The sequence below is a fragment of the Maylandia zebra genome, unplaced genomic scaffold, assembly GCF_041146795.1.
Source record: "Maylandia zebra isolate NMK-2024a unplaced genomic scaffold, Mzebra_GT3a scaffold11, whole genome shotgun sequence".
In the NCBI taxonomy this organism is placed as follows: domain Eukaryota; kingdom Metazoa; phylum Chordata; class Actinopteri; order Cichliformes; family Cichlidae; genus Maylandia; species Maylandia zebra.
In genome coordinates, this window is record NW_027490041.1 from 8958586 (window position 1) to 8971213 (window position 12628).

Sequence of the window (12628 nt, forward strand, 5' to 3'; positions counted from 1 at the left end):
AGTTCACCCTATGACATTTATACGAACTTACACACACACACACACATATATGCAAAATTAGAGGAAACTGCTATGCTTGTTTCACCCTGCTATAAATAATAAACGACTACTGCAGCTCGGTGTGAGTCCTCTCTGAGCCCTCGCCCGTGCAGCACGTTAACCGTCTCCAAGTGTCTCAGTGTTGTTTATTCACCTGTTTGATAACTGTAAATCTCTGACAACAGTTTATTTATACCATCTTCACGTGAACACATTCAAGAACATAACAGATGAAGAAACATTAAAAACTTCCACACTACATGAAGCAAGAAAAATAGTTTATTCCTTTATGTAGAAAAAACAGAAACATCAAACATCTCCAAGACTCTCTTTGAAAGAACTAAAAACCTTTGTTCTCATGGTCCAATCATGAGTGAACTCCCCGATGAAGCCTTGTGTGCTAAAACATGTCAGAGTTTTAAAGGTTAAACATGAGTTTCCAAAACGTTTTGCTGGAGAACAATGAACTATTTGACTGAGTTTCAATCATTTACAGACGAGCAAAACCAGGACAGAGAAAAAAGGACAAAACTGACTCAGTAAAACAACAGAAAAGAAGATCCCATGTAGATCTGTATTATGTAGAAGTTCAGCCCAGCAACCAGTTCAGTTCAACACAAGTTTAAATGATTCTATCTGAACTCTGTGGAGCCTGATCTCAAGCTTTTTGAGTCTGACACAGAAACCAGAGGATCTTTCTGTGTCTTCAGATTCACTGTGATCCAGTGATGGGAGTGATTTCAGCCCTGAGTGATCGCGCTGATGTTTGCACAGAGCAGACAATGAGGTGAATGTTTGGGCACATTGGTAACAGTGAAACAGTTTATTAGTAACGTGGGATCGTTTGTGTGCAGAGTATGAACTGAGATTCCTGAAGCTCTTGTCACACTGGTCACAGCTGTAGTTTCCTTCCATGTGTCCACGTTCATGAATGTTACGATGACCTGACTGTGAGAAGCTTCTGTCACAGTGTCTGCACTTGTGTGGTTTCTCTCCTGTGTGGACTCGTTTGTGTGATTTAAGCTGACCTGCAGTGGTGAATGATGACCCACACTGATCACAGAGGTGCTTTTTAACCCCACTGTGAATCAGTTCATGTCGTTTTAACTCACTTGGTGTGGTGAAGCTTCTCCCACATTCTTTGCAGTATTTCAGTTTGTCTCCAGTGTGTCTACGTTGATGTACTTTTAGGGTCTTTTGCCGACTGAAAGTTTTTCCACAGAGGTCACAATGAAAGTCTTTCCCACCACCACAGTGATGACAGGGTTGAGAACTGGATCCATCTGTGTCGCTCTGCTTCTAAACAAAGACACAAAGACAGTGTAAGTCAGTCCTTCAACATTTGTATCCTGAACGTCGCCTGAAATAAAGAGCATCTCTGCAGACGTCCAACTACATTTGACTGTTTCAGTTAACACACTCAGTTTACTGGGCTGCAATAACTACAATACTACCACCATAATACTACAGTAATACTAAAATTATAACTGAAAGGAAAATCTGAATAATCACTCAGAGCTGCTTTTCCATGCAGTAGAATTGCTAACATGCTAACACAGTTTAATGAGCAGAGTTGTTCCAAACAGTCAGGCTAAAATGACAAGATAACAATATAAATACATACCTCACAGTAGCTGCACTTGTAGAGTCTCTTTCTGGTGTGGATCTGTTGGTGTCGTCTCAGGTGCTGTGGAGCTTTAAAAGTCTTCTCACACAGGTCACATTGATAAGGTCTCTCCTCAGTGTGGGTAAACATGTGTCGTTGTAACTGTGCGTCTGTTGTAAACTGTTTGCCACACTGTTCACAGCAGTACACATCATGTCTAGTGTGAATGCGTAGGTGTGTATTTCGGCTCCTTCTCTGGCTGAAAGTTTTTCCACAGATGTCACAGCTGTATGCCTTAATTCCAGAGTGGGTAACTAGATGCCTCTGTAAGCTGCTACTGTGAGTAAAAGCTCTGCCACACTGATCACAGCTGTACGCTTTAACTCCACTGTGGATGAGTTGGTGTTTTTTTAGGGAACCCTTCAAGGAAAAAGACTTTCCACACAAGTCACAGCTGAACGGTCTCTCTCCAGTGTGGATGACCTGATGCTGTTTTAGTGAAGCCTTCAGAGTAAACTCCATCCCACACTCGTCACAGGTGTATGCCTTAATTCCAGAGTGGGTAACTAGATGACTCTGTAAGCTGCTACTGTGAGTAAAAGCTCTGCCACACTGATCACAGCTGTATGCCTTAATTCCAGAGTGGGTAACTAGATGCTTCTGCAAGCTGCTACTTTGAGTAAAAGCTCTGCCACACTGATCACAGCTGTACGCTTTAACTCCACTGTGGATGAGTTGGTGTGTTTTTAGGTAACCCTTCAAGGAAAAAGACTTTCCACACAAGTCACAGCTGAACGGTCTCTCTCCAGTGTGGATGACCTGATGCTTTTTTAGTGAAGCCTTCAGAGTAAACTCCATCCCACACTCGTCACAGCTGTATGGCTTAATTCCAGAGTGGGTAACTAGATGCCTCTGTAAGCTGCTACTTTGAGTAAAAGCTCTGCCACACTGATCACAGGTGTACGCTTTAACTCCACTGTGGATGAGTTGGTGTGTTTTTAGGGAACCCTTCAAGGAAAAAGACTTTCCACACAAGTCACAGCTGAACGGTCTCTCTCCAGTGTGGATGACCTGATGCTGTTTTAGTTTAGCCCTCAGAGTAAAACCCTTCCCACACTCGTCACAGGTGTGTTTTTTCTCTCCCTTTCCTCTGTGAGGTTTGTCGGCCTCCTGAGAGCGCTGACTTCTGGCTCCATGTTGGTCCTGCAGTGACAGAGATACAAACAGAGGCAGTGAGTGAAATGCAGTCGTGGAACAAACTCAACCTTCAAACTCCATTAACACTAGTTTTAAACCTGAAGGTGGAGCGTGGCACCAAACACCTTAAAGGTCTCTTATCCCCACCTGCTGGTAGTTCTAACACATTACATCCAACCTGCTGTTAAAGATAATTCATGACTGTTCAAACACTAAAATCATGCACACACACACACACACACACACACACACACACACACACACACACACACACACACATTATTTTATAATTTAGATTATTTTGTTGTTTCCTATTACATATTTCTATAATTTGTATAGATTTATACAGAATTATTCAGTGATAATAAATCCTATGTTTGTTTATTCTAAAGGAACCCCGTTAGCTTCCACAACAGATGTTGCTCGTCTTCCGTCAAATACTCACATAAAATATTACACAATAAAGTGGATTCAAGATATCCACATAATTTCACTCTTACATCCACAGTGAGGTTTCACAATTGTTCAAATATAAGCAATCAATAATAATAATAATAATATCAATAACATTGAGGCACATTACACAAGTTTCAAAAACAAATCATGTCTTACAATATTTACAACAACTAAAAGCTCTGTAAATCGGCTTTTAAGTGTTCATTGAAGTTTTGAATAATTCTCTAATTTTTTAAGGCAACTTATTCCACTTAAAAGTTGCTCTAAATGTAACAGTTTTACAAAACGTTACTTTTAACTCGAGCATTAACTAAATTGCAGCTTGTTGAAAACTGTGTAATATGATGATGTATTTCATCTGGATACTGCAGCTGAGCAGAATAAATGTGGTGTGTTTAACAGAATTGCTTTCTTTAGAACTACAAGTAAGCCATAGAATATTTTAGCCTGTACAGGAAGCCAAGAAAGGTTATTATGCATTTTATCAATATTAGTATAGTATGAACATCTTCACACTAATCTGGACGCCTTATTCTGGACTAACTGAAGTCTGTTAAGATCTGTCTTATTAGCTGCTGACCAAATGATTGAACAATACTCCAGATGAGACATTACTAGTGCATTAATGACATCTTTCATAATGAAGAAGTGATACACAAAGAGCATTTCATAGCCATAGCTATGCCTTGTCGGCAGAGTTATGTGACATTAGTGATGTTTGTACTTTCAGCGTTAACTTGGTTTTAAAGCCTTTAAAATATACGCCGTTCAATAGTCGACCTTCATCTGACAGAGAATGTGATGATTTTGTGGGTAATTAAAGTCAGTCATATATCCACAAACACAACAAGCTGAAAGTCAGTGATGCTGCTCGGTTTGCAGTCCTGAACATCACGGCACAAGCAGGATTCACTGCACTGTTAATGTTAGCTGTGTTATATTGCTGCCTCTGTTCGGTGGTGTCGAGCCAAACGCACTTTAACGTGTGTTTGAACGAGCTGACGGTTCACTCGTTAAGCTGAAAGAAAGATGCTTTAATCACAGCAGTCACACATGTGTCCACTGTACCATCTGGAACTCTTCTTGTTTACACTCGTAATAACACAAACACTAAATCCTGCTTCTCTGGTGCTGTTGTGTAGCAGTGTGTACACCTGAGACTGTCACCTGTCTGTCTGTCCTGCACTCTCTCTCTGTTTCTTTCTCTCTGATTGTGGAATAAAAGTATGAACATGTGTTTATAAGTTACACTTGTGTTTGAATCCTGCAGCTTATCACACATTTGATTTCCATGTGTGACGACTGCAAGTGTCCAGAGTGAGGACAGACTGAGGGAGCCACTGCTGCACATCATCTGTGAGGCTTTGCAGCCCTGATGATCCACCAGGACAAACTCAGCAGTGTGTGAGGAAGAGGAGGAGGAAGAGCCAGCAGCAGCTGACAGATGGAGAGAATAGACAGACTGTTCCCTGTTTGTGAAGGACTGCTAGGAAAGTTTAACATAACTGTCTGTGCTGAATCAGTCTTATTAGGTAATGTTCAAATAATGTGATCATCCCAGTGTTTCCAGTGTGGGAGAAAGTACTCAGAGTACTCAGGGCCTTCAAGTTACACACTATGAAAGGCAGCAACAAGTTTAATGTTCAGAAACCTAAAGTCTGTATCAGCAGCAGAATGGAGCTAAAAATAAATGTTGGTTTCAGTTCTATGAAGCTTTGAGTGTTTTGGATCAGTAGCTGCTGTGTTTGTTGCATCATATTGCTGTAATTGTTTATATGCTTTATGTATATTTCAGTAAAATCATAATTCACGTCGGCAGTAATGACACCCGGTTACGCCAATTGGAGGTCACTAAAATCAATATTGAATCTGTGTGCAACGTTGCCAAAACAATGTCGGACTCTGTAGTTTTCTCTGGTCCCCTCCCCAATCAGACCAGGAGTGACATGTTTAGCCGCATGTTCTCCTTAAATTGCTGGCTGTCTGATTGGTGTCCCAGAAACGATGTGGGCTTCATAGATAATTGGCAAACCTTCTGGAGGAAACCTGGTCTTGTTTGGAGAGACGGCATCCATCCCACTTTGGATGGAGCAGCTCTCATTTCTAGAAATATGGACAAATTTATTAAACCCCCCAAAATATGACTATCCAGAGTTGGGACCAGGAAGCAGAGTTGCAGTCTTACACGGCTCTCTGCAGCTTCTCTCCTCCTGCTACCCCCCCAAAAACCCATCTCCATAGAGACTGTGTCAGCTCCCAAAAAGACAAAAAACAAACTAAAAACCAGCAACAAACAACTTAAACATAAACAATCACAAAGAAAGAACAATACAGTATCCACATCTGAACCAAAGAGTAAAACAGTGAAATGTGGATTATTAAATATTAGGTCTCTCTTCTCCAAGTCTCTGTTAGTACATGACTTAATAATTGATCAACAAATTGATTTAACTTCCATGTAGATGCTAAAAATGACAGCCTCAACATGGCATTTAATCTGTTATTAGACTCAATTGGCTTCTCTCAAAATGTAAAAGAACCCACCCACCACTTTAATCACACTCTAGATCTTGTTTTAACATATGGCATAGAAACTGAACATTTAACAGTGTTTCCTGAAAACCCTCTCCTGTCTGATCATTTCCTGATAACATTTACTTTTACAATAATTGATTACACAGCGGTGAAGAGTAGACTTTTTCAAAGTAGATGTCTTTCTGAAAGCGCTGTAACTAAGTTTAAGAATATAATCCACCCACTGTTATCATCTTCAATGCCCTGTACCAACACAGAGCAGAGCAGCTATCTGAACGCTACCCCAACAGAGTTCGATTTTCTTGTTAATAATTTCACCTCCTCACTACGTACGACTCTGGATACTGTAGCTCCTGTGAAAACTAAGGTCTCTAATCAGAAGTACGTGACTCCGTGGTATAATTCTCAAACACTTACCCTAAAGCAGATGACTCGTAAGCTGGAGAGGAAATGGCGTGTCACAAATTTAGAGGATCATCATTTAGCCTGGAGAAATAGTTTGCTGCTTTATAAGAAAGCCCTCCGCAAAGCCAGAACATCTTACTATTCATCACTGATTGAAGAAAATAAGAACAACCCCAGGTTTCTCTTCAGCTCTGTAGCCAGGCTGACAAAAAGTCAGAGCTCTTTTGAGCCAACCATCCCTTTAACGTTAACTAGTAATGACTTCATGAACTTCTTCACAAATAAAATTTTTATCATTAGAGAAAAAATTACCAATAATCATCCCACAGATGTAATATTATCTACAGCTACTCTTAGTACCATTGATGTTAAGTTAGACTCTTTTTCTCCAATTGATCTTTCTGAGTTAACTTCAATAATTACTTCCTCCAAACCATCAACGTGTCTTTTAGACCCCATTCCTACAAAACTGCTCAAAGAAGTCCTGCCATTAATTAATTCTTCGATCTTAAATATGATCAACCTATCTCTAATGATCGGCTATGTACCACAGGCCTTCAAGCTGGCTGTAGTTAAACCTTTACTCAAAAAGCCATCTCTAGACCCAGCAGTCTTAGCTAATTATAGGCCAATCTCCAACCTTCCTTTCATATCAAATAGGGCTGGGCGATATGACCCAAAATTCATATCTCGATATTTTTTAGCTTGTTGGCGATATAAGATATATATCTATATATAGAGCAGATGTACATAAAATTTACTCAAAAATAAATTATGAGCATTTATTAAATAATAATGCTCCATAAATAAAAGAAAACAATGTTGTTTTTGTGCATAACAAAAAGCTCACAATTGTGCAGTCAAAATGTAAACTAAAAGACGCTGAGCACAATAACAAAGACAGATTTCACAGCTGCTCAGTTCCCAACTTGTACTGCGTGACTGACAGCCTGGAGTTTGAAATCCGCTTCGCAACCACGTCTCTTAACAGGTGCCATTTATGGTCCTTATACACAGTAGGGTAATATTGTAATATTGTGTTGAAGCACAGTACGTATCACTCCGCGAGGCTCAGCCGTAATGTTCTGACAATCCATCAAGCGGTGCAGCTCCGTAGCTTACCAAAGTCGTACTAAAACATTTTTTGACAGATTGCTGAGCGCCGTGTTCCACATAAAATCGGTTCGCAGCCATCAAGCATAACCAGAATTCATACATAAGGCGCGCTGTCAACTTTTGAGAAAATGAAAGGATTTTAGTCCGTGCACCACCTCTGGGCTGCATGGCGTTAGCGTGGTTAGCTCGTTAGCGTGGTTAGCTAGCTAACACGTTGACGGCGTCCAGCCCCACACACGGGTCAGTAACTCGTTAATGGAGATTTGCCGTGTCCATCTTGTCGCTTCCTGCAGGTGAAGCAATGGGGGAGGAGGGGGAGTTGTGTTCAGTGAAGGAGAGGCGAGGCCGAGTAACGTTGTGAAGACGAAAGTGGACGAAAGAGAGGCAAACTTGCGGCTCCACAGGTATAATTATAATGTAACATAGACTATATCGATATAAAGGATATTGTCACATCTTATATCTCGTATAAAAATATATCGATATTTTTTAAAAACTCGATATATCGCCCAGCTCTAATATCAAACATCCTTGAAAGAGTAGTTGTCAAACAGCTAACAGATCATCTGCAGAGGAATGGTTTATTTGAAGAGTTTCAGTCAGGTTTCAGAGCTCAGCACAGCACAGAAACAGCTTTAGTGAAGGTTACAAATGATCTTCTTATGGCCTCTGACAGTGGACTCATCTCTGTGCTTGTCCTGCTAGACCAGGGGTGTCAAACTCAAATACACAGTGGGCCAAAATTCAAAACTGGAACAAAGTCGCGGGCCAACGTTAATATTTATTGAAAAAAATCTTCCTCCAAATATAACAAGGAACCTTTTCTTACAGACTCAAATAAGTTTTGCTGAAAAACTGAATATGGAATAAGAAACGCTTAATACTGAACGATATATAACTTATATAAACATATATAACTTAATATTGCACACATGCAAAATTGAAATTCCAATTAAATAACATATCACTGGAATGCATTTCTTAAGTAAAAATTGTATTTGCAGCCTTCTGATTTAAATTTTAGCAGTAAACTTTTTCCCCAGGCTAATAATAAATGTAAAAATAAAATAACAATAATAAACCACTTAACTAATAAAAATATCATTAAACGTGAAACCATTCAAGCCCATGTCTGGGAGTAGCAAGACAAATTGCACAAAGAAAATGGTAATTATAGCTCAGTTTGCTACACACTGATCTACTCTGATGCGTCCAAGCCAGACACCTGGCATCTCTTCTTGGATGCTAGTTCCTCAATGTCTGGGCTCAGGCTCTGTGCTGAGGAAATCCTCAGGATCGAGTGAAGGTGTTCATCGGTCAGACGTCTCCTGTGAGATGTTTTGGCCATCTTCATTGAGGAGAATAGTTGCTCACATAGGTAAGTGCTGCCGAACATGGAGAGCATCTGAGCAGCGTGGGTGCGGAGCCCAGGCATTGTGTCAGGGATGAAATGTGGAAATTGTGAAGCGCCCACAGCATCATACTTTGATTTCAGCGTGTCACTACACTGGAGTTCAATCAGCTCCATTTGGAGGTTTGTTGGTGCTTTTGCCACGTCAACTGCAAAAGGATTACTGAGCAGTTCAAATCGACATTTCTGGGCGTCAAAGTCGGCAAACCGCCAGGTAAACTCAGTACTGAGTACACAGAGTTTTTCAGCAAACTGTGCACATGGGAACACAGCAGTAGAGATTTGCATGTTCATCGTTTGGCAGCAGGGAAAATGGCCCAGGTTTCCTTGTAGCATCTGATTCTGCCACAAGCACAATTTCGTTTTAAAAGCCCTCACTGCAGTGTACATATCTGTGATGATACGCCCCCGTCCCTGAAGCTGCAGGTTCAGTGCAATGAGATGGCTCGTGATATCACACATAAAGGCCAGCTCACACAGAAACTCTTGCTCCCTGAGCTCAGCTGTGTCTTGCCCTTTGCTTTCCAGAAACTGAAATATTTCCTCGCGTAGCTCGAAACATCTGTTCAGTACTTTCCCTCGGCTTAACCACCTCACCTCCGTGTGATACAGCACGTCTCCGTATTCCGAACCACACTCCTCAAGAAAAGATTTGAATTGGCGGTGATTCAGACCTTTGGCTCTTATAAAGTTAACTACTCGTGTTACTGCGGTCATAACATGTTCCATCTTTAGGGCTTTGCCACAAAGTGATTCTTGATGTATGATGCAGTGATAAACAGTCAGCTCACCTGCACAGTTCTCCGCTCGCATCTTCTCCCGTACCCTGCCCACCAGTCCGCTCCTTTGACCACACATCGCTGGTGCACCATCTGTCGTTAACCCCACAAGTTTTTCCCATGGCAACTTCATTTCAGTTAGACATTTGGAAACCTCTTCAAATATTTCCTTCCCTGTGGTTGTTCCATGCATTGATTTTAATCCTAAAAGTTCTTCCGTAACACAGAGAGTTGAGTCCACACCGCGGATGAAGACTGAAAGCTGGGCAGTATCAGAGGCGTCGCTGCTCTCATCCATAGCGAGGGAGAATGCAACGAAACTGTTTCCCTTCTCCATCAGCTGGTTATTTAGATTGTTGGCAAGTTCACGTGTGCGATCAGCTACTGTGTTTCTGCTCAGGCTAACATTTGAAAATACTTGCTTTTTCTCTGGGCACACAACGTCGCAAACTTTCATCATACAACTTTTCACAAACTCTCCCTCACTGAAGGGCCGGGCTGATTTTGCGATCTCTGCTGCCACAACAAAACTAGCCTTTACAGCAGCCTCACTTTGTGATATGGCTTTTTTGAACATAGTCTGTTGTGAAACAAAACTTCTTTTCATCTCTTCTGCTTTCCGGCGCCTTTGAGTCATGTCCAGGTCCTTGTACTTCTCTTGGTGTTTCGTTTCATAGTGTCGTCTAATGTTGTACTCCTTGGTTAAAGCCACATGAGCTCCACATACAAGACAAACAGGTCTGTCTTTTACATAGGTAAACAGATATTCTGTCTCCCACCTGTCCAGGAAGCTCCTGTTTTCGTTCTTTCTTTTCGCCATTTTGGGAGAGGTAGCGCGGCAGTATTCATGCGGTTGCTATGACTACAGTAAACAGAGGAGAGGGCGTTAATGGGTCCTGTCCTGACTGACGCGCCAAAACGCCAACAGAGCATTCTGGGAGTTGTAGTATTAGCAGTACATGCGCTGCATAAGACCGGCGGGCCAGCTCTAATAGTAATTTGGTATGGCCTCGCGGGCCAAATGTAATTAGGCTGCGGGCCAAATTTTGAGTTTGACACCTATGTGCTAGACCTTAGTTCAGCGTTCGATACTGTCGACCATAATATCCTATTAGAGCGATCAGAACATGCTGTAGGTATTACAGGTACTGCGCTGCAGTGGTTTGTATCATATCTATCTAATAGACTCCAATTTGTGCATGTAAATGGAGAGTCCTCTTCACACACTGAGGTTAATTATGGAGTTCCACAGGGTTCAGTGCTAGGACCAATTCTGTTTACATTATACATGCTTCCCTTAGGCAGCATCATTAGAAGACATAGCATATATTTACACTGCTATGCTGATGACACCAAGCTCTATCTGTCCATGAAGCCAGATAACACACACCAATGAGTTAAACTGCAAGAATGTCTTAAAGACATAAAGACCTGGATGGCCGCTAACTTTCTGCTTCTTAATTCAGATAAAACTGAGGTTATTGTACTCGGCCCTGAAAATCTTAGAAATATGGTATCTAAGCAGATTCTTACCCTGGATGGCATTACCTTGGCCTCCAGTAACGTTGTGAGAAACCTTGGAGTCATTTTTGACCAGGACATGTCCTTCAACGCACATATTAAACAAATATGTAAGACTGCGTTCTTCCATTTGTGCAACATCTCTAAAGTTAGAAATATCCTGTTTCAGAGTGACGCTGAAAAACTAGTTCATGCATTTATTACTTCCAGGCTGGACGACTGTAATTCATTATTATCAGGATGTCCAAAAAACTCACTGAAAAGCCTTCAGCTAATCCAAAATGCTGCAGCAAGAGTCCTGACAGGGACTAGAAAGAGAGAGCATATTTCTCCTGTTTTGGCTTCCCTTCATTGGCTTCCTGTTAAATCCAGAATTGAATTCAAAATCCTGCTCCTCACATACAAGGTCTTAAATAATCAGGCCCATCTTATCTTAATGACCTTGTAGTACCATATCACCCTATTAGAGCACTTCGCTCTCGCTCTGCAGGCCTACTTGTTGTTCCTAGAGTATTTAAAAGTAGAATGGGAGGCAGAGCCTTCAGTTTTCAGGCCCCTCTTCTGTGGAACCAGCTTCCAGTTTGGATTCAGGAGACAGACACCATCTCTACTTTTAAGATTAGGCTTAAATCTTTCCTTTTTGCTAAAGCATATAGTTAGGGCTGGACCAGGTGACCCTGAATCCTCCCTTAGTTATGCTGCAATAGACGTAGGCTGCCGGGGGATTCCCATGATGCATTGAGTTTTTCCTTTCCAGTCACCTTTCTCACTCACTATGTATTAATAGACCTCTCTGCATTGAATCATATCTGTTATTAACCTCTGTCTCTCTTCCACAGCATGTCTTTATCCTGTCTTCCTTCTCTCACCCCAACCGGTCACAGCAGATGGCCACCCCTCCCTGAGCCTGGTTCTGCCGGAGGTTTCTTCCTGTTAAAAGGGAGTTTTTCCTTCCCACTGTTGCCAAAGTGCTGCTCATAGGGGGTCATATGATTGTTGGGTTTTTCTCTGTATCTATGAAGCGCCTTGAGGCGACTTTTGTTGTGATTTAGCGCTATATAAATAAAATTGAATTTAATATATTCTGAGCTAAGTTGATCTATAGTGTTACATCATATTCTATAAGGATGTTATGTGTTTGTAGACTTTCTGCCCAGTTTGACCCATTTAGCAGAAGTCAGCCTGTTTAAGGCTCTGATATCTATTCTATGTGACTTAAAGCAGTTATGACATGGTCTGATTTTCTCACCCAATAAAGGAATATTTCATATATCAGTCTACTCTTCATTCTATCAGACACAGTTATCACACCTCCTACATTTGCTTTTACACATATATGTAAGCATTGAGCCAAATGTAATAATGCCAACATACTGAAGGAACAAAATTTGTCTCTTATATATGAGACATCTGTATACACACTGTCACAGATACTTGTCTGTGAGTGAAGTGATTAATATAATAACTATAATATTGGCCATATTATATTTACATTACCACAGTGAGATGACTTTAGTCTCATGAACAACATCAGCTAATTGTTATTTACAGCTAATCTTAAAC

General features: G+C 41.1%; 1 protein-coding gene and 1 long non-coding RNA gene across 2 annotated transcripts in view; one reads left to right on the plus strand and one right to left on the minus strand.

Moving 5' to 3' along the window:
• The window catches only part of LOC143415869 (uncharacterized), a 130370-nt gene that overhangs the window by 16891 nt on the left and 100851 nt on the right, over positions 1 to 12628 (plus strand). The gene's annotated exons all lie outside the window — the stretch shown is intronic.
• On the minus strand, positions 144 to 9963 carry LOC143415856 (uncharacterized). Its single transcript, XM_076881272.1, has 3 exons — positions 9557 to 9963; positions 1664 to 2848; positions 144 to 1338 (listed from the first exon to the last, which is right to left on the minus strand). Exons 1-3 carry the CDS (start codon positions 9635 to 9637, stop codon positions 646 to 648), a joined length of 1959 nt encoding a protein of 652 aa, XP_076737387.1. The 5' UTR covers positions 9638 to 9963; the 3' UTR covers positions 144 to 645.

Excerpts from the sequence above, each read along its gene's own strand:
- LOC143415856 (XM_076881272.1), bottom strand. The coding sequence starts at position 9,637 with ATGGTGCACCAGCGATGTGTGGTCAAAGGAGCGGACTGGTGGGCAGGG. Across the intron at positions 2,849-9,556 it reads GCGAGCGGAGAACTGTGCAG|GACCAACATGGAGCCAGAAG; the intron begins GTGAGCTGACTG and ends CTGTCACTGCAG. Across the intron at positions 1,339-1,663 it reads ACAAGTGCAGCTACTGTGAG|AAGCAGAGCGACACAGATGG; the intron begins GTATGTATTTAT and ends GTCTTTGTTTAG.